Source organism: Pelophylax lessonae (assembly GCF_965119305.1).
Source record: "Pelophylax lessonae genome assembly, chromosome: 9".
Taxonomy (NCBI): Eukaryota; Metazoa; Chordata; class Amphibia; order Anura; family Ranidae; genus Pelophylax; species Pelophylax lessonae.
The window spans coordinates 245,995,197-246,017,003 of NC_138776.1; the positions used below are offsets into that span (position 1 = coordinate 245,995,197).

The 21,807-nt window shown below is 46.9% G+C and overlaps 1 protein-coding gene across 1 annotated transcript in view; it reads right to left on the minus strand.

Moving 5' to 3' along the window:
- Window positions 1–13,600: 13,600 nt before the first annotated feature.
- Window positions 13,601–21,807, minus strand: part of LOC309564354 (uncharacterized protein) — a 149,123-nt gene continuing 140,916 nt past the window's right edge. Inside the window, exon 18 of the mRNA XM_082268982.1 lies at window positions 13,601–14,993. Within this exon, the coding sequence (XP_082125108.1) occupies window positions 13,681–14,993 (1,313 nt within the window). The 3' untranslated portion in view covers window positions 13,601–13,680. The remainder of the gene's footprint in view (window positions 14,994–21,807) is intronic.

Genomic DNA, 21,807 nt, shown 5'->3' on the forward strand with positions numbered 1-21,807 from the left:
AATACATTTCCAGAAGATTCATTTATTTCTTCTTTCTCATATATTTTCTATTTATTCCTGGAGATTACACAGAGAACAGGAAACTTTACACTTTATACCAGAAACAAAGTAACCAGTTTCCATTGTTCATATTTATAAATCATTATTGTGAAAAGAAAACAAAGACACATCTTCAGACATTTCACAGGCTGAGCGGACCTGATGGGAGACATGCTGAGAAGGGGGCGGGGTTCAGTCATTTATTGCACTGCAGAGAATTTCATTTATTTAGAAGCTTTTAAATATTTTCCTGAATGGAAACGGATGTAATTCATCAGAAGCGCCATCGTTTCTTTATTGATTCATTGTACATATTTTCTGACATGTCATGATTATATACAGTATATCAATATGCAGCCTGAGCGGACCAGATGGAAACCTTCCTGGGAAAGAGGCGGAGTCACACCATTCATTACAGAATAAAGATAATTCCATTCATTTACAAGGCTCCTAATTATTATATTATATTCAGATACATTAATGCAGCAGCAATACATTTCCAGAAGATGAGTTTATTCATTCTTCTCATTGCTTTCTATTTATTCCTGGAGATTACACAGAGAACAGAAATCTTTAACACTTCATAACAGAAACACAATCACCAGTTTTAATTGTTCATATTTATAAAACTTTATTTTGAAAAAGGAAACAAAGACACCCGTTTTTCTGACATTTCACCTTCCTGGAGCTAAGGCTGAGCGGACCTGATGGGAGACAGGCTGAGAAGGGGGCGGGGTTCAGTCATTTATTACACTGCAGAGAATTTCATTTATTTAAAAGCTTTTAAATATTTTCCTGAATGGAAACGGATGTAATTCATCAGAAGCGCAATATTTTCTTTATTGATTCATTGTACATATGTATCTGGCAGTGACATCATTGCTACATATTTCTACTATTCCTTTCATTTTTTTATTCTAGTTTTAATATGGGGGAAATCTGTAACTGTTACATCTCTGAAATAGTGAACTTTAATTATCAGCCATTTCCACGATCATATACAGATGTGATGATGAAAGGTGTAATACTTCCTATCCCATCCTATAGAAAGGTAGAGATCTATGAGAGAAGTCATCTCCCTATCATGTTCTGTATGTAGCAGTGGGGGAGGGGGAGGACTTGGAATAAAAGAGAAGATATGGAAATGTTTTACATTATTCAATCATCTTCACATTCCATTTCTATTCACTCATCTGCTTACTGGAAGAAATGTGACATTAATATTTCTTATGTATTTATTATTATTATTGGTTAGATAAACTGCCCGACAATTCAGAGGACGGATGATCGATGTTCCCGGAGGAAGAGATATCAGATTTTACTGTTGGATTATTCTATCTGAGATCATTGGAACGTTCCATAGAATTCCGGCGGGAAATTTAAATTTAGAATGTGAGAATTGCACCAATCACAGTTCTGGGAGTTTTCTTTACATAATACATTTATTTTTCTTATAAGGAAAGTGAAGGAGGATCTGAGATCTGTGTTACTTCTGAGCTTGGGGACAGGGGCGTAACTACAGGGGTTGCAGGGGTTGCAACTGCTACCGGGCCCCATGCTCCAGGGGGCCCGGTAGCAAACCAGTGGGTGAACTTCCAGGATCTCAAAGGTCACACTTGCGACCGGGCCCTGGCATTGCACCACTGTGGGGAGGCCCCAAGATTGCAGGAAGGGGGCTCACTGCAGAACTTGTGAAAGGATCCTGCTGCGGGACCATAATAAAAGGCCATGCAACGAGAGTAAAGAGCCCCAGGATTAGTGGGAAGAGCCCCGGGCTTGAAGGGAAGGGCCCCGGCCAGGGGACTGGGGGGCCCTTCATGGTTTGTTGCATCGGGGCCCTGAAGGTTCTAGTTACGCCTCTGTTGGGGATGTTTATTTGGTATTTAATATTGAAAGATCTAATGGTCTTTAGATGAGAAGTACTGTAGATCGATCAGACTGGGAGGGGAATGGATCGAACCTTCCTTCTATTCCCATCCTGATTGTAGATTTATTGCGGAGATCATCTCCACTTTCTGCCTCTATACATTCCCTATTCATCGCCTTGTACTGCACACACACCCAACTGTCCTACCAGGAATCACCACAAGGTGGCAGAGCTGACTAAACGCTTATGCCGCACTCCCACATTCTTACAATAAAACTTCCTCCACAATCTGAAATGAAGGAAATTTGCTATTGCTATGAGCATGGACTTTCCCGGCACCACAACATGACAATAATGTCGTAAAAAAAATTTGTATTTTATTTAGAAAAAGAGTTAAAAGTTTTTAAACATCATAACAAATAAATGTGAATACAAACAAAACATTTTAAAATTAGATCATATGTATACCATCATTGTAATAGACTAGGGGTAACCCTCAATCACCACTGACATGTACGGATACCATATCGACCTGTTAATCATACAAGCAGTGGTGTATTTTGGTTTTGTGCTGCCCTAAGCAAGACTAAAATTGGGCACCCCCCCCCTTCCTATATATATTTGCCCCACTCCTTTTTAACGGATGGGACTTCCTACATAATTGAAGGACTACAAGTCCCAGCATGAACCCCTGAGATCTCACAAGAGGGGGGCAAGAGTGGGTGGGAGAGAGAGAAGGGTGAGAGAGAGAGAGGGGGAATGAGAGAGAGAGAGGGGGGATGAAAGAGTGAGAGAGAGGATGAGAGAGGAGAGGGGGATGAGAGAGAGAAAGAGGATGAGAGGGTGTGAGAGAGAGAGGGGAATGAGAGAGAGAAAGGGGGGGGGATGAGAGAGAAAGAGAGAGAGGGTGAGAGAGGGGATGAGAGAGAGAGGGGGTGAGAGGGAGAGAGAGGGGGAGAGAGAGGGAGAGAGAGAGGAGGGGTGAGAGAGAGGGGGTGAGAGAGGCCGCTCTAGCAACCAGTGGCCAATAGAGTCTCAGGTGGCTTTTTTGCTGCCCCCCTGCAAAGTGCCGCCCTAGGCCTGGGCCTTGTTGGCCCAGGCCAAAATACAGCACTGCATAGAAGGTCATACTGTATACGATGGTGGTGAGTATCCGATGATGAGGGAACCACTGAACACTTGGTTTTCTCTACGTTTCACGTTTTTACACAACGCTTCTTCGGGTGACTGTGGAACAGTTGCCGGAGGACCGGCCGACCTTTCATGTGTTGTATGCCGCTGTGAGGCTTTTCAGAATGTGAGTTTTAGACTTTTACCTCAATAAATAAATTTTTAAAACGTTATTACACTATTGGAGCCCCTCTCTCTCCCGTATATTTGCCTGAGAATTGCCTACCTGGAGCACCTATTGCCGCCCGGAGATATACATACATCCACTACAGAAGATACCCCTGGAGTAGCGTGGAGCAAGCGGGAGGATCCTAAAGAACAGACCCAGTGTGGTGCCGGAGTTTATGCTGTTACCTTACAGCAGTAAGGTAAGCTGGTAGCGAGGCTACATCTATCCGGGACCCCTAGGATTTACTGCCATTACTGTCATCTGGATTGAGAAACCCCCGTTGTTTGGAAAGAGATTTGTGGAGGGTCCTGTCCGTTTTAACCCCTTTACAACTTCACATATGGACCTTATTAATTAGACTCATCAGTGTGTGGGTTTCATTAAGACTAAATCCTAGTACACACGCAGCGATTATCGCCCAACCGGTCGTCCGTCTTTTGTCCAGAGTGGTGTTTTGTTGGTTGGAATGTGCCTAGACTGCATTGGCGTCTGCAGGAGGGGGCAAGGGGGGAGGCGAGTGCCCACCCCTGGAATGTCCACTTCCTTCCATCCAGTCTCCAGAAGTACACGGTTTTAATTGTGCACGCCGTGCAATGCAGCCGATCGCTGCCAAGTGAACCTGTGACTGCGGCTGAGCCAGCTTCCTCCTCTCTCTGTTGTTGCCCTCCTCTCCCTTCCGAGTCAGACAGCTGTAGGGGGGCGGGCTGGGCCGAGGATGGAAGTCTGAAAGGCGGAACTGAGGCCCGCAGAGGAGAGAAGCCTGGAGGACTCGGAGAGAGAGGCAGCGGTGGGACGGGAGCGACACAGACACACAAGTGAGGCATGAGACTGACAGTGGAGAAAAGCAAGTAGGTCACTGTCCCTCAGTCACTCACAGGAGAATTTCGATTAAATGGCATAATGAATAGAGCACTGCACTTCTCAGGCCTGGCTGTACCTGTACTCCTCCTGCTTCCCTGGCCTGGCTGTACCTGTACTCCTTCTGCTCCCTCTGGCCTGGCTGTACCTGTACTCCTCCTGCTCCCTCTGGCCTGGCTGTACCTGTACTCCTCCTGCTTCCTCTGGCCTGGCTGTACCTGTACTCCTCCTGCTTCCTCTGGCCTGGCTGTACCTGTACTCCTCCTGCTTTCTCTGGCCTGGCTGTACCTGTACTCCTCCTGCTTCCTCTGGCCTGACTGTACCTGTACTCCTCCTGCTTCCTCTGGCCTGGCTGTACCTGTACTCCTCCTGCTCCCTCTGGCCTGGCTGTACCTGTACTCCTCCTGCTTCCTCTGGCCTGGCTGTACCTGTACTCCTCCTGCTTCCTCTGGCCTGGCTGTACCTGTACTCCTCCTGCTCCCTCTGGCCTGGCTGTACCTGTACTCCTCCTGCTTCCTCTGGCCTGGCTGTACCTGTACTCCTCCTGCTCCCTCTGGCCTGGCTGTACCTGTACTCCTCCTGCTCCCTCTGGCCTGGCTGTACCTGTACTCCTCCTGCTTCTTCTGGCCTGGCTGTTCCTGTACTGCTCCTGCTTCCTCTGGCCTGGCTGTACCTGTACTCCTCCTGCTCCCTCTGGCCTGGCTGTACCTGTACTGCTCCTGCTCCCTCTGGCCTGGCTGTACCTGTACTCCTCCTGCTTCCTCTGGTCTGGCTGCACCTGTACTCCTCCTGCTTCCTCTGGCCTGGCTGTACCTGTACTCCTCCTGCTTCCTCTGGCCTGGCTGTACCTGTACTCCTCCTGCTCCCTCTGGCCTGGCTGTACCTGTACTCCTCCTGCTCCCTCTGGCCTGGCTGTACCTGTACTCCTCCTGCTCCCTCTGGCCTGGCTGTACCTGTACTCCTCCTGCTTTCTCTGGCCTGGCTGTACCTGTACTCCTCCTGCTTCCTCTGGCCTGGCTGTACCTGTACTCCTCCTGCTTCCTCTGGCCTGGCTGTACCTGTACTCCTCCTGCTCCCTCTGGCCTGGCTGTACCTGTACTCCTCCTGCTCCCTCTGGCCTGGCTGTACCTGTACTCCTCCTGCTCCCTCTGGCCTGGCTGTACCTGTACTCCTCCTGCTCCCTCTGGCCTGGCTGTACCTGTACTCCTCCTGCTTCCTCTGGCCTGGTGCAGAATATCCCACCAAATTTATCCCATTCCATTCCCTAGGGTTATAATTGATTGGCATGAATAGAGGACTGCCCCTGGCCCTGACTCACAACATGTAGAGTTGAAGCCAGGGAAGGATATTAACCCTAGGGAATGGAATGGGATACATTTGGTGGGTTATGTTATGCACCAAGCCAGAGAAAGCAGGAGGAGTACTGCTTATGCACCAGAGGCAGGAGGAGAGACGTTGCTTGTCCGCTCTCAACGCTGCCCCTGCCTCAAACCTTTGCATGCCTGCGCTTTATAAAATAATGACGAAGCCCCTCCCCTTCATGACATTGTCGAAAAGGGGCGGAGCATGGGTGACCTTAAAATGATGCCCCCCCTGAAAAAAGTTCTGCGGACACCCATGCTAGACTGCACAAGAATTTTCTCGCCCAACAAAATTCTACTTCAGAAGTGATGTCATGTGTTGGATTGCTTTCTATGTGTTCTTTCATCACTGAGCATGCCCAGTCTTGCTCATAAGATTTTTCCCTGTCAAAATCTGTACTGACTGCACGAAAATCGGCCGTGTTTTGACGGCGGACAAAAATTTTATAGCCTGCACACCAGGATTTTTTTCGGCCGAAAAGTCGAAGTCGGTTGTCGGAAGCATCATACTAACAAGCCAAAAATCGGCGGATCGGTCGTCGAACGAAAATTTCCTGCCGATTTTCAACGCGTGTGTACGGGGCTTTAGAGAAGTCTGTGGACTTATTTTTGGCTGCCTCCTGGAGCAATATATGTATTTTATTATTTTATCTATTAGTCCCAACGGTATTGGTCCTAAGTGAATACTTGAATGTGCCCCCTATGAATGTCTCTTTTATAGTACGATCAGAGGATTTAGTACTTGGCTTTTATTAAATAATTTTCATTTATTTATCCATGTTTACAATCTAGCACCTTTAATATTATTCTTATAACTCCATGTATCGCATCAATTGTGTCCCTAATTAGACTTTTACTTACAATTTTAAAACACAATCAATATTTTCTCCATCCACTGTCACTCTATATCAGGGGTGGGGAACCTTTTTTATGCCAAGGGCCATTTGGGTATTTATAAAATCATTCAGGGGCCGTACAAAATTATCGACTTAAAAATGTGCCTGTTATATTTGGTCAAAAATGTAATTAACTCACCCCTAATGTGATGGCTGCAACTGCTTCTCTTTGGTGAGGTGTGTGATGTTAGCTGGTATTGATGATGTTGCTACTCGCAACTGGTTTTCCAGGTTTGCGTCAGTCAGTCTGAAGTGCAGTCGACTTTGTCGTGGTAAGTTTTGAAAAGAACTGCTGGCGGGTAATGCTGGTGGGTAAGCTGGCTGGTACTGCTGGTGGGTACAGCTGGCTGGTACTGCTGGTTAGTACTGTGCTGTGGGTACTGCTGGCTCAGGCTGGTACTGTTGTGGGTAATGCTGATTCAGGCTGGTACTGTGCTGTAGGTACTGCCTTGGGTACTGCTGGCTCAGGCTGGTACTGCTGGCTGGTACTGTGCTGTGGGTACTGCTGGCTGGTACTGCTGGCTAGTACTGCTTACTGCTGGCTCAGGCTGGTACTGCTGGCTGGTATTGCTGTGGTTACTGCTGGCTGGTACTGTGCTGTAGGTACTGCTGGCTGGTACTGTGGTGGGTACTGCTGACTCTGACTGGTACTGCTTTGGGTACTACTGGCTCTGGCTGGTACTGCTGTGGGTACTGCTGGTTCTCCTGTGGGTACTGCTGGCTCTGGCTTGTACTGCTGTGGGTACTGCTGGCTCTGGTTTATACTGCTGTGAGTAATATTGGCTCTGGCTGGTACTGCTGGTCCTGGCTGGTACTGCTGCGTGTGCTGCTGGCGGGAAATGCTGGCTAGAAGCGGCGCCGCGCTGGAGGAAGAGGCAGTGTTTCCTGTATTGGTCACAGGCGGAGTGCATTTGATATCACTCCGCCTATGACTCACTCAGATTGTCAGAACGGAGTCGGGGCAATACAGGAAGCATTGGCTCCGTTCTGACAGATCAGCTGAGAGACACAGACTCCACTGCACGGGGGGGGGGGGCGGACCAAATGACTTTGAGGGCCGCATACGGCCCCCGGGACGTAGGTTCCCCACCCCTGCTCTATATCATTCATCAACTTGTTCACCTACTTATCACAAGTTATTTCAACACTAACGCGCCTCATTATATAAATTGATTTATTATTTATCACATACGTTGAATGATTTATTTGTGATCTTATTAGTGATCCAGCACATCTTTTTTAAGCACAGCACCACCTTTGAATGTTTTACTAGTTATTTTATTAGAGATCCAGCACATATTTTTGAATAAGCACGTCACCGCCTTTGAATGTTTTATCTGTGATTTTATTAGATATCTAGTACATATTTTGAATAAGCGCAGCACCTCTTTTGCCTTATCTGTTTGCCTCATTTGACATTAGGAATTTGTCGACTCTGGTGCTTGCGGCTGTTCTTTTGAGATTATTTAGTGGAGCGTGATAGCGCGTGGGTACCCCCAATTTTTTAAATCATAGAAAGTTACGGTATTAATCAAAATATGGTCAACAAGTGTCAATTTGAATGCTTGTCACATTTTTATAAATAGACTCCATAATGTAAAGTGAAGATTTATTTCTGATTTATGATCAGAAGTTTGTTATTTTTATAGTAGGTATATTGTAGGTATAGTATGGTATAGTAGGCAGGGCTTTTTTTCAGCAGGAACGCGGGGGAAACGCATTTCCGGCACCTCCAGCACTGAATGTATGTAATAGCAAGGGGTGCTGGGGTGTGCTGGAGGGTCTATCGATGCTGTCTTCTGTGGGATCTCTTGTCACTGACGGGGATCTGTTTTTGTGTGGGGGTCTATTGTTGCTGGTGGGGGATTTATGGATCTTCTATTGAGGAAGAGGTCTATTGATGCTGGCTGCTGGAAGATCTATTGTTGCTGCAGTGGGGTATAATGTTGCTAGAGGAATCTTTTTTTGCCGGGGGTGATATTTTGTTCTGGGTGGTCCATTGTTGCTGTGTGTGTGTGTGTGGGGGGGATCTATTGTTGCTGGGGGTAAATCTATTGTTGCTTAGGGGGATCTATTGTTGTTGGGGTGGGGACCATTGTTGCTGGGGGAGTCTATTGTTGTGTGAGGGATCTATTGTTTGCTTGGGGGATTTATTGTTACTGCTTTTCTTGTTACTAGACAAGTACAAATTCAATGCAAATTATTTAGCACCCCAAAATGATACTTGGTGCACTACTGGGAGGTGGGTAGGGGGTGGAACCAAGGAACGGTGCTCAGAGGTGGGTGGGGGTGGAGTCAAGGGGGGACGGTATCAGAAGGGGGGAGTTCCTGCACCTATTCTCTAAGAAAAAAAGCCCTGATAGCAAGTATTATGTTAATTATTATTTGATGTAATGTTAGATAAGGTGGTGTGTTGTTTGCATTTCTTAGGTTGATTTTTTATTTTTATTTTATTCTGTGTTATTTATTTTATGTTGTATTTTAACGGTATGGATGGTTTGCGTGTAGTTTTATTGGGTGCTAATGGCTGTTATTGGTAATTTTGTTGGGTCTTTGTATTTTGTTCTGTTCATTGTTGTGATCTTGTGTTCTCTGGTGAATTTGGCTGTGTCGCAGCAATTTCCCTTTGGGATTAAAGCGGAGTTCCGGCCACAAAATCATGCCGGTAGATTTTATGACATCGGCTTCCTTATCCTTACCTGAGCAATAATTGGATATTCCCGGTCTTTTTTTTTTTTTTTTTACTTACCTTATTAGAGAGCATAATATACTCACCTTACCATCCACTTCCTCCTCCTCGGCCGCGAGGCCCGCGCCGTCACTTCCTGTCCCGCAATGTGTCCTGGGAGCTCTTACTCGTCGCTCCCAGGATGCAATGGGCAGTGACGTAGGCGGCCGGCCGCTCCTCTCATCGCGTCACTTCCAAACAGGAAATAACGCGATGATAGGCATCCCTATACTATGCCGATCGCATAGTACTGGGCATGTGCGAGATTTTGCGCTGCATTCACCGGCCCCTCTCCTTCTCAAACCAGGAAGCAGGGCATTCATTAACCACTTAAGCCCCGGAGGATTTTCCTGCTAAAAGACCAGGGGGTATTTTGCGATTCGGCACTGCGTGACTTTAATGGACAATTGCGCGGTCGTGCGACGCTGTACCTAAACGAATTTGACGTCCTTTTTTTCCCACAAACAGAGCTTTCTTTTGGTGGTATTTGATCACCTGTGCGATTTTTTGATCACGCGCTATAAACAAAAAAAGAGCGACAATTTTGCAAAAATAGCAATATTTTTCACATTTTTTTATATGAAATTCCCCCCAAAAAAAATGTAAAAATCAAAATTTTTTAACATTTTCGGCCAATTTGTTTTATCCTACCTATGTTTGGTAAAAAAAAAAATCGCAAAAAGCTTATTTTTATTGGTTTGCGCAAAAGTTATCGCGTTTACTAACAAAGGGAAAGATTTGTCATTTTTGTTGTTTTTTTTTTAACGCGTAATGGCGGCGATCTGCGATTTTTTGTTTTGCGGTACTGCGACATTGCGGCGGACAGATCGGACCCTTGACTGACATTTTTTACACTTTTGGGGTTACCAGTGACATTTCTACAGTAATCAGTGCTATACATATGCACTGTTACTGTAAAAATACACTGGTAGTGAAGGGGTTAACTTTATTTGGGAGGGAGGGGCTGTGTGTGTCCCTAGGGGCGTGCTTTCTACTGTGATTGGCTGTGGCTTGAGCTGTAAGGACACTGATCAACGGATCTACATAGTAGATCCGTGTGATCAGTGTCTTTACACCGAGGAGAATGACAGGTGGCTTGTTTACACAAGCTGCCTGACATTCTCCCTCTCCCCCGACGATCGCCGAGTGACCGGCGGACATCGGGTCCGCTGGTCACACGCGCGGGGGGGGTCCGTGACCGCGCGGGCGCGCGCTCGCTCCCCAGACCCTCCCAGGCTAGTGACGTTAATTAACGTCACTCTGCCTGGCAGGGGCTGACCGCCGCAGTAAATCTACTTGCGGCGGTCGGCAAGCGGTTAACACAGCGGCTTCAGGGGAACCCGGACAAAGATGGCGGCGCTCAGGAGACTTTTTATAAAGTAAGATTTCCTAATTGCCAATCGATTATTATACTGTAAAAAACAGGATTCGTTGATGTATGAAGGGGCGGGGGGGTGACAGTTTGGGAGGTATTGATAAAAAAAAAAACGATTCTGTTGCCGGAACTCCGCTTTAATAAAGTATTCTGTAGAATTAAACACAACATATACACACAAGGTGATATTCACCATCCGTGCGCTAATCATACCAGTCCAAACGTAGCTTGAGTGGGTACAGTGCGGGATCTGAAGAGGCCATACAGTGGAGAGGAACCTACATATGCCCAGTACTTGCTGTACCATGTGAGTGCATTTCATATTGATTCATTTTCCTTTAATAAAAACTATAATGCACTAGGTTGGATGTGCGCCTGGTTTTGATTATCTTTTATAAAGTATTCTGTAAAATGTGTCAGTGATTGATTTTGAGCAAAATCAATTCATTTAATTGAAATCATTGTAGCCTGGATGTAAAATCCAATCATAGGAAGGTAGATAGACCAATATAATCGTTTAGTGTATGACTTATCTAGCAATCTTTTCTACCTTCTGCTTACAGGTGCATCTCATAAAATTAGAATATCATCAATAAGTTACCATCTTTCAGTAATTCAATTCAAAAAGTAAAGCTCATATTATCTAGATGCATTTAAATTTTGAGGATTACAGCTTACAGCTAAATTCACAACCCAAAATTCAGTATCTCCGAAAATTAGAATATTACATATTACATACCAATAAAACCAATAAAAAAAAAGGATTTTTAATACAGAAATGTTGGCTTACTGAAAAGTCTGTCCATGTACAGTATAGGATGCACTCAATACTTGGTCTGGGCTCCTTTTGCATGAATTACTGCATCAATGTGGCGTGCCATGGAGGCGATCAGCCTGTGGCACTGCTGATGTGTTATGGAAGCCCAGGTTGCTTTGATAGCAGCCTTCAAATCGTTTGCATTGTTGGGTCTGATGTCTTTCATCTTCCTCTTGACAATGCCCCACAGATTCTCTATGGGGTTTAGGTCAGGTGAGTTTGCTGGCCAATCAAGCACAGTGATACCATGATCATGAAACCAGGTATTGGTAGTTTTGGCAGTGTGGGCGGTGCCAAGTCCTGCTGGAAAATGAAATCCGCATCTCCATAAAGCTGGTCAACAGAGGGAAGCATGAAGTGCTCTAGAATTCCCTGGTAGAGGGCTGCACTGACTTTGGACTTAATAAAATACAATGGACCAACACCAGCAGATGACATGACTCCCCAAATCATCACTGACTGTGGAAACTTCACACTGGACCTCATGCAACTTGGATTCTGTGCCTCTCCACTCTTCCTCCAGACTCTGGGACCTTGATTTCCAAATGAAATGCTAAGTTTTCCACAGTCTGTGATGACCCAGTGAAAGTGCATGTACATTTACGTTTTGTGCAGATGGGGCAAAAAACTAAAATAGATAGGCAATAGTCTGATCTGGTCACGTGTAAATCACTGGCTTAAAACAGAAAATACTGCATTTGGCCACTAGAGGGAGCTAAGTATGTAAGACATCTCCTAAAATTACTCAGCTCCATCTAGTGGCCAAATGCGGTATTGTTCATTTAAAATCAATGATTTACATTCAAACAGCACAGGATACAGCCCTATACATTTGCTTTTGCCCCATTTGCACAGAATGAATATACATTTACTTTCACTGGGCATATAGCTATGTAAATTCCTTTTAAATCAACACCCTAGGGTAAGCATCTTACTGTACATGATTAACAGAAGCAAGGGTTTGTGGTCTGACAGCTTGGAAAATTTGGGGCAGTTTTGGGACTTTACATGAGACACCGGCGAGCGTCTCCATCCCTGTATATAACAGAACTGAAGAGAAAAAGGGGATTAAAGAAGGTGTGTGTGTTTGGAAACCAACCGGCCCTTAGTTTGCTATACTTACCCACCAGTCTGCTGACAAACCAAATAAACCTGTCTAACATAATAGGTTAAAAACAGGGGTTTAGTTAACACACATTTGCAAATGCATGTATAAGCTGCAGGCCACTCCAAGGCACCCTGTTGTAATGTTCCGGTACCTTTGGTACCCTAAATTACACTTTCCACAAGTGTATGCGCCCCACCATTTACTTTTGGAAAGGTGCGCATACACCTTTAAGACTGGAGCTGTCATCACCCAGCGCCGGACTAGATGGCTATTTAAATCGCCGGTTCTCACTCACATGTGTTCGTTCAAACACCCTTACCTGGATGCTAACCTTGCTTGAAGCTTCCATGCTTGCAAGCTTACCTCGCTGACGGAACCTCGCTGCGCTGATCCCTGTATCCCGCTACTGGATCATCCGCCTCTCCTGAACCACCCTTCAGCTGTATCGCTAATAGTGCTAAGTACCCCGCAGGGGAATTCTCTATAAACTTATACTAAGCTTACACTATCTAGCTCTGCATAGTAAAGACTGTTTATCACATCTGCATAACTAGATTGCTAGCTCTTGAGACTACTGCTACTTTTCTGCACTGGGTTGATCTCTTTTGTATGTCCACCTGCTATTCTGTCATCTGCTACCATACAACATTGCTAAACCTTCCTGCATCCATCTGCTACTGTCTAACCTTCAAGTGTCTATCACCTACCACCTCCACTCAACCTATCCCTCAACCTTCATCATTGTGTTACCACATACATAAAGTCACTCTAGGAACCAGCTTGCTAATTGTGTGTATTTACTGGCTGAAATAAGGCCTTCCACACATGATGAGTCATTGAGGTTGGGAATGGTATCTCAGCATATCTCTTACATGACTACTGACGTGGAACTATTTCTGCAGCTGAAAATCCACACCATATAAGAAACGCAGGAGCGTTACACCTGTGTATCCTGCAGTCCTAACACTACCTAACACTACTCAAACTGAGTGTCTACTGAGTGTCTCCAAACATGGGAGTACATGAATGCTAATGGATGGATGGGAAACAGGTGAGCTTGGAGGTGGCCCAATCCTCCCCCAACCTGCTCCCAGCCATGACTGGTATTGAAAAACTAATGGCTATGTGGAAGCCATAGGGTGCAAACTAAAAAATGACTAGCTGCAAAACGGTGGTCTGACAGCTTGTTCTGTTTATTTAATTAAATTAGGAAATAACTGCAATCTCATGGAAATATTTAAACCTGAAAACAGCTGGATTGGCCAATGTCTACTTCAAGTCCACAACAAGCTTTATTTAGCTGCCACATCCGAAACCTCCTGCTGCTTGTGGCAACTGACGTGTGCTATAAGGGAGACTTTAAGTGAAAAATGTTCCCCACATTCAGGACAGGAGTACTGCTGATCACCCATGTGGATTCTCTTATGTCTAATCAACACAGATCGCTCTTTAAAGCCTCTCCCACATTCAGTACATGCAAAGGGGCGCTCACCGGTGTGAACTCTCAGGTGCGAGACGAGTCGGGCTTTCTCTGTAAAACATTTCCCACATTCAGAACATGAATATGGCTTCTCCCCTCGGTGAACTTTTTCATGCCTCATAAGACATGATTTATGGGAATAACATTCACCACACAGCGAACATGAGTAAGGCTTCTCCCCAGAGTGAGTCCGCTGATGTGAAATAAGACAGTCCCTCCGGGTGAAACACTTTCCACACTCAGAACAGGAAAACGTCTTGTCAGCCGTATGAAGCCTCTGATGGTTTGAAAGATTACTCCTTCCTGTAAACTGTTTTCCACATATCGAGCATGAATATGGCTTCACCCCGGTGTGAGTCAAACAATGTTTGACAAGGGTTTGTTTTAGGATGAAATTCTTCCCGCACTCAGAACACGCGTGTGGCTTCTCCCCGGTATGCGTCATGTGATGTTTATCCAGACTTTGTTTTAGCAGAAAACACTTTCCGCATTCCGAACACGAAAATGGCTTCTCACCCGTGTGCGTTAGGTGATGCCGGACAAGCTGTGACTTTTGTACAAAACGTTTGCCGCAATCGGAACACGAAAACTGTAAATCGCCAGTGTGGATTTTTTGATGTGTTCGCAGCTGGGATTTATGAGGGAAACTTTTGCCACATTCGGGGCAGGAGTACGGCTTCTCTCCTGTATGAGTCATTTGATGTCCGTCAAGACCGGATTTTCTGGTAAAGCACTTCCCGCATTCATAACACTTATAAGGCTTCTCTCCTTTATGTGTTATCTGATGCCGGATGAGACATGACTTCTGGATAAAACATTTACCGCAGATGTTACATGAAAATGGCTTCTCGCCAGTGTGGCTTTTTTCGTGTCTCTGAAGGATGCTTCTGTCTGAAAAGCATTTCCCACATTCGGAGCAGGCGTACGGCCTCTCGGCTGTGGGATTATATCTGTCTCTGGAGACAGCTGGCTCCAATGAAAGATGCTGTGATAGATCTGCATGGCGTAGGACGAGTGGTGTGTGGTTTGGGGTAATGGCTGTTTCTTCTGCAGAATTTGAAGTGATGCCATCATCCTCTGAGCTTACAGAACTTTCTTCTATTTGGTAGGTTTTGAATCTTTCCTCTAGGGAAAAAAAGCAGTAAAAACAGTTAAAGCTGAACTCCAGGCACCCCTTCAGTCTTTACAGTTATACAGGCTCTTATACAGTACTGAAATTGCATACTCTGATTTCACTGCATACTGTGAGCTTCTCACATTGTTCATTAGAAGCTACAAGTCAGATAGAGCCTGCCTTATTTCCTGTCTGGAAGACATCCAGCATCATCTAGCTCTTTCGCTAGATGTCTGTCCCAGCCCTCCCCTTTCATTTATTGGACTTTAGTTCTTTTAACCATGGAGGCTCAGCACCACCACATTCTGATATCTGCATAACCTCTCCCAAAACCCAGTCCACTGCTTCCTTCAGGGCTGAGGGCTTTTAAAGGGAGTACTAAGTCAGGGTGCTGATGTGTTTTCAGAAAGCTATGTACAGCACCCTGCTGGATCCTCCTATCAGCCATGATCTGCCTGCATTACACAGACAAGCACAGAGGCCCAGTGATAACATCACTGGATCTAAAATAAGGTATGTAACAAAAATGGAAAGGTTTTATTCACAAATGTAATTAGCATTTTAGGGTGGAAAAGTCAGGGAAGGCAAAACATAGGCTCCATCTTTAAAGGCTAACTCCAGCCAATTTTTTTTTTTTTTTTAAATAAGATGTTTTGTTTTTTGCTATGACTTTTCATTCACTTCCTGTCCCTGTGACGACTGTACAAAAAATGGGCAATCACAGTTCTAAGCCTTCTCTGCTCTAACAAATAAAAAAAAAATGGATTTTTGTCTTACCGTAAAATCCTTTTCTCTGATGTTCATTGACGGACACAGCTCCAGATCTTCTTGACCGATGGGTTTATGCTGCACCCTACACGAGTAAAACACTAGGCAGAAAAAGATTTGACCTTGCCTATAGGGCAGTCCCAGGGGGTATACTCCCATTTCCTGCTATAGGACTTTAGTTTTGTAACAAGCAGTGTTAGAAGAACATAAAACCCAACTCAATTAGAGGGGCGGGTGCTGTGTCCGACAATGAACATCAGAGAAAAGGATTTTACGGTAAGACAAAAATCCAGTTTTCTCTTTCGTTCATCGACGGACACAACTCCAGATCTTCGTGACCGATGGGACGTCCCAAAGAAGTGTCAATATGAGGCATGGGAAGAACACAGCAAGAAAACAAACACACTCCCCAAAGGCTAAACACAGCCAACCAAACAAAACAGGAGCTCAACCAGGAACAACTGGAACTCACCTGCAATATACCCTCAAAGAGGACTAACCTCTCCAACACATCAACCTTATAAAATGTTGTCAAAGTGTGCACGAACAACCAAGTGGCCGCCTTGCAAACCTGTACTACCAACGCCTGATGACGGAAGGCCCAGGAGGCACTAATGGCGCTTTTCCACTGCATGGAACCGAACGGTTCGGCTCGCTTTTGTGCTTTTCCACTGCTGGTACCGCATGGTACGGTGTAGGAACGGTTCGGTTCGGTACGGTACGGCGGCGCTTTTCCACTACATGGAACCGAACGGTACGGCTCGCTTAAACAGTACCACCTCAGTTTTGGTTCCAACAGGGCCATACCGGTACCATATCCCACAATCCTTTGCATGCAGCCTTGACTGTTTGTCACTACTAGCCACTGATTGGTCAGAGAATCGTTGTTATCCCACCCACTTACTTTAGTACTACTTTAGTGGAAAAGCAAACCATACCAAACCGTACCGAGCCGTTCCAACACCGTACCATGCGGTACCATGCAGTGGAAAACCAAACCGGGCCAAGCAGGGCCGAGTAGAACCGAGCCGGTATTTGCAGTGGAAAAGTGCCATAAGCGCCCTCGTAGAATGCGCCTTAACAGTAAAGGAGGATCCTGACCCTTAATGGAATAGGCCTGCACCACCGTTACAGGGCCATCCGTAAGGACAAATAGAGAATCAGATTTTCCGAACAACTCAGTCACCGCCAGGTACACCCTGATTGCCTGAACCACATCCAAAGAATGTAAGGCAATCGCTTTAGGATGCTTAGGCTTAGGACACAAAGAAGGCAACACAATTTCTTCATTTAAATGGAAACCAGAGACGACCTTAGGAAGGAATGACTGGCAGATACGAAGCACCACGACTGGCAGGTATGAAGCGCACAGAAGTAATAGCCACTAAGAAAGGTACCTTCTGTGTCAAAGTGAGCAAAGGAATCTCAGAAATATTTTCAAAAGGCAGTATCTAAAGAACTGACAACACCAAATTGAGGTCCCACAGAGGCAACGGAGACCTCACCGGGGGGGAGCCAGGTGTCGGACCCCCTGAACAAAAGGTGTGAACCAAAGAATTTGGGGCCAACGGGCATTGAAAGAAAAATTGCCAGGGCCAATATCTGGCCTTTGATGGTACCGAAGGCCAAACGCTGATCTACACCTCTTTGGAGAAACTCCAAAACACGAGACTCACACCAAGTAATGTACGTTCTCCAGACTCAATGATTTATCTTCCTGTAAGTCGATTTTCTAGCTTTTAACAGCGTAGGAATCACCAATTCAGACACCCCTCTATCCTTCAGCACCTGGCTTTTAATAGCTAAGCCATTATAGCCAGCAACTGCAAAGCAGGATGGAAGATCGGTCCTTAAGTTAACAGATCTTCTCTGAGAGGGAGTCTTCAGGGGACATAGGTGACCAGCTGTACTAGGTCTGCATACCAGGACCTGCGAGGCCAGTCTGGGGCCACAAGGATGACCAGAATCCCTTCTGCCTCGATTCTGCACAGAAGTCTCGGCAAAAGAGTTACCGGAGGAAATGCGTACATCAGACTATACTGGCCCCAAGGAGCCACCAGAGTGTCTGTGGCATCGGCCAGAGGATCCCGAGACCTTGCTACAAACCTCATTACCTTCCTGTTGAGACAAGAGGCTGCATCGGGAGTTCCCCACCAGAGACACAGTTGATGAAACACCTCCTGGTGGAAAGACTATTCTCACTGATCCAAAGTCTGCAGACTGAGGTAGTTCGCCTGCCAATTTTCCACCCCTGGAATATGTACGGCAGAGATGGCTGGAACAAAGCGTTCTGCCCACCTTAGAATTCCTGCTAATTCCCGGGCCACTAGGGCACTTTTGGTTCCCCCTTGATGATTGACATATGTCACGGCCGTGGCATTGTCTGATTGAATCCTTACCGGGCGCCCCTGCAGACGATCTGTTCAATGGGTTAGGCAAAGCCTGATCGCCTAAATTTCTAGGCTATTGATAGCCAGCCTGGACTCCTTCAGAGTCCAAAACCCCTGAGCCGGATCTGTGCCCAAGACACCTCCCTACCTGGACAGACTGGCATCCGTGGTGAACACCGTCCAGTACAGGGGGAGAAAGGATTTCCCCTGTTGAAGCGCCAGAGAGCGGAGCCACCAGATCAGAGACCCTCTCGTACCCCAGCTCAACAGGATCATATTGTCTAGAGACTGTGGATTCTCGTTTCATTTGGCAAGAATCTCCTTCTGTAGAGACCTGATATGAAACTGAGAAAACAAAAACAGCCTCGAAGGTTGAAACTATCAGGCCCAGCACTTGCATGCAAGTCCTGGGGGGATGATCGCCGGTCGGACAACAGGAGACACACCACATCCTGCAACTTCTGGAGTTTCACCACCAGAAAAAACATCCTGGCTGAGGTCGTGTCCAGGGTCAGGCCCAGGTAGTCCAGTTTGTTGGACGGGACTAGAGCAGATCTTTGAAATTCAGTTTCCATCCGAACTCTTGCAGGGTTGGCACCGAAATGTCCAGGTTGTCTTTCAAGGCATGCGGAGACTCTGCTCGCAGAAGGAGATCGTCCAGGTACTCCATCATCGCAATCCCCTTCTGCCTTAGTAATGTCAACACCGGGGCCAAAACTTTTGTAATTACCCGAGGAGCCGAGGTGAGGCCAAAGGGTAATGCCAGGAATGGATAGTGCTCCTCGCCCACGGCAAAGCGAAGGTAACGATGATGCGAGACATATATTGGGATATGAATGTAAGCGTCCTTGATAGAGATTGATAGAGGCCAGGAAATCCCCTTGATGAAGGGATGGCACTACCGTGTAAATGGACTCCATTTTAAATTTCTAAACCCGCACAAAGCGGTTCAAAGCCTTGAGGTCCAGAATTGGACGAATCTTGCCTTCCTTCCAGGGAACAGTAAAAAAGGTTTGAATTTAACCCCGTAAAGCATTCCAATTCCGGAACCGGTACAATGACCCCCTGTGAGAGCAGATCCTGCACCATCCCCAGAAGATCTCGAAGGCGATCTGGGGACAAACGCGGATAGGAAGGAAAGAAACTTGCTGGAGGCAAGGACTGAAACTCAATCTTGTAACCGGACCGAATCAACTCATGCACCCATTTGTCTTGAATCCAGGAGGTCCACGGAGAAGCAAAGGTGTCCCCCCCCACCCCAGATATGGGTTAGGGCGCCCCTTCAGGCAGAAGTGGGCTTGTCTGCCGACCCGGAGGAGTCCGCTCTTGACTTCTTGGAACCAGCTGCAGGGTTACAGGTGGATTTCAATCCCTGGTCCTTCGATCCTGAGGGACGAAAGGACCGCTTATGGGCCGAGAAGAAAGGGCCATGCTTCCGATGAGCCTCTTTACTCCTGGCAGTCTGCGGAAGTAGAGTACTCTTACCTCCAGTAAGAATTTTAAGGATTTCCTCCATGGAAGCTCCGAACAAGCGGTCTCCTACAAAAGGGAGATCTGTCAATACCTTCTTGGAAGCCTTGTCTGCAGACCAGCATTTCAGCCATATCATGCGGCGAAGAGTCACCACTGTCACAGACACCCTGCAGGCTAGGGGGACCGTATTGCAGATGTACTGCAACCCCTGGACCAACTGGTCCACCAGCTCTGCCAGGTCAGGAGGAGGTTATCCCCCCTCCAAATCCTGGCGCAGGAGCTTAGCCCATTCCGTTAAGGTCTGGGAAACTAAGGTTATGGCGAAAATCGGCCGCAGAATGGAACTGGTCACGGTAAAAAAGGTATGGGACCAGAGATTCTGATCTCTTGTCAAAAGGGTCCTTAAAGGATGGAGAGTCCCTCCACCAGAAAAAGGGTGGCTTTATTCAACCTGGAAACCTGAGAGTCAACCACAGGTGGTACTGTAAGTTTCTTTAGCAGGGACTCTACAAAAGGATACCTTCTAGCAAAATGCTTAGAGACCCCGATATTGTGTTTGGGGGAACCCTACTGACTTGCGACAATATTGTCAAAATAAGCAGGAAAGGAGGATACCTTTGCTGCCTTGGAGGTCCTGCGGGTACGAAATTGCAGCAGTCAACTCAGCAGTAGCTGCGTCCTCCAATCTTAAAGTTTCCCGCACTGATACAATCAATGCATCCACCAGCACTTTTTTATGCACGACTGTAATGGAAAAGGATTCATCCTCACTATCAGAGCACTCCGGGCGCGTAGACGCAAGCCCAGTAGGGTGACTCGCGTCCGCGACAGCCAATCCTACTACAGAGTCCGAGGAAGCAGGGGATGCAGGTGAAGGCTGAGGATGCTTTTTACTCGTCCTATTTTGAAGGGTCATATCTACTTTGGACACCAGTGACTGCAGGACCGCCGTCATAACAGACAAAGCGGACTGGGACCCTGCAGCCTCTGAGAGGGGGTCAGGTGGTGACACATGCTCCAGGGACTCCATGAGTTAACCTTGGGACCGCCAGCTAAAAAGTGTAAAAATTGCTGTGAAAAGTACCAACCCACCACTGCACCAGCGGCACTACAAGTCCCAGCGCACCACAACCGCTATTGCAGAAAGAGAGAACCGTTTAACCCCCAGCGGGACTCACCACCCCCTACTCAGATGCAGAGTGTCAGGCTGCACGCTGTGCGGCGATCAGAGAGAAAGAGGAAGTTCAGTAAACTGCCACTAGAGGCCCACCGCCGATTCACCTCCCCATAGACTTTAAAAACATGGCCCCCGTGTGATAGCAATTTGAAACTATTAAAAAATGGCCACCGGACTACACAAACATGGCCGCCAACATATACAGCAGCCATCCACAAAAAATGGTGGCTGCACGCGGCACCCATGCAGCTCCCGGGACCCTCAGAGGACCACCAGGTACATATGGACAGTAAGGGGAGACCCGCTAGGGACCCCCACCATGAACATTCCCCCCCTAAAAAACTGCATTTGAGCAGCCAGTGGCGCCCCCCCCCCCCCCCCCCAGCACCCGCTCAACACCCAAACACATAAAACAGGCGTGCCACCCTGGGGGGGGGGGGCTAGGCATTGGTTAATGGTGGTATGGTCCGCAGAGGGACCCCGATAGGGAGGAGGAGCGTAATATGGGAAGGAAGGGCACTCGAGGGCTGACCAACCCAGGGAAGTTCCCAAGTCCACCCTGAGAATCCACCAGAATGGAGGGGGGAACACTACTCACCACACCTTGGGCACCGCACCATCTTGTAATGGGGGTGCTGCGGGCCAGAGGTACGCCGCGACTCAGGTCGTGACCAGAGTTGTGACCAGGGCTATGTATCCTCGCAGGAAGTTTAACTAGCCGGCCAGCCCCCGTCCAGTGGGGCTATGCCGCGGCCAACCCAGCGCGGAGCTAAGGTTGGGGTCGCACTCGCTGGCCGGACTGGGAAGACCGTAAGAATCTAGAATACCCAGTCCGTCACCCAGTCTGGCAGTTGATTGCAGTTCTCACAGGAACAAAAAATAATAAAAAGAAAAGATACAGTTTTAAAAGGAAAAAATGCCAGGGCCAGAGAAACTAGGTCCTTACTCCTGACTAGGCAGAAAAAAACTGAAGTCCTATAGCAGGAAGTGGGAGTATACCCCCTTGGACTGCCCTAT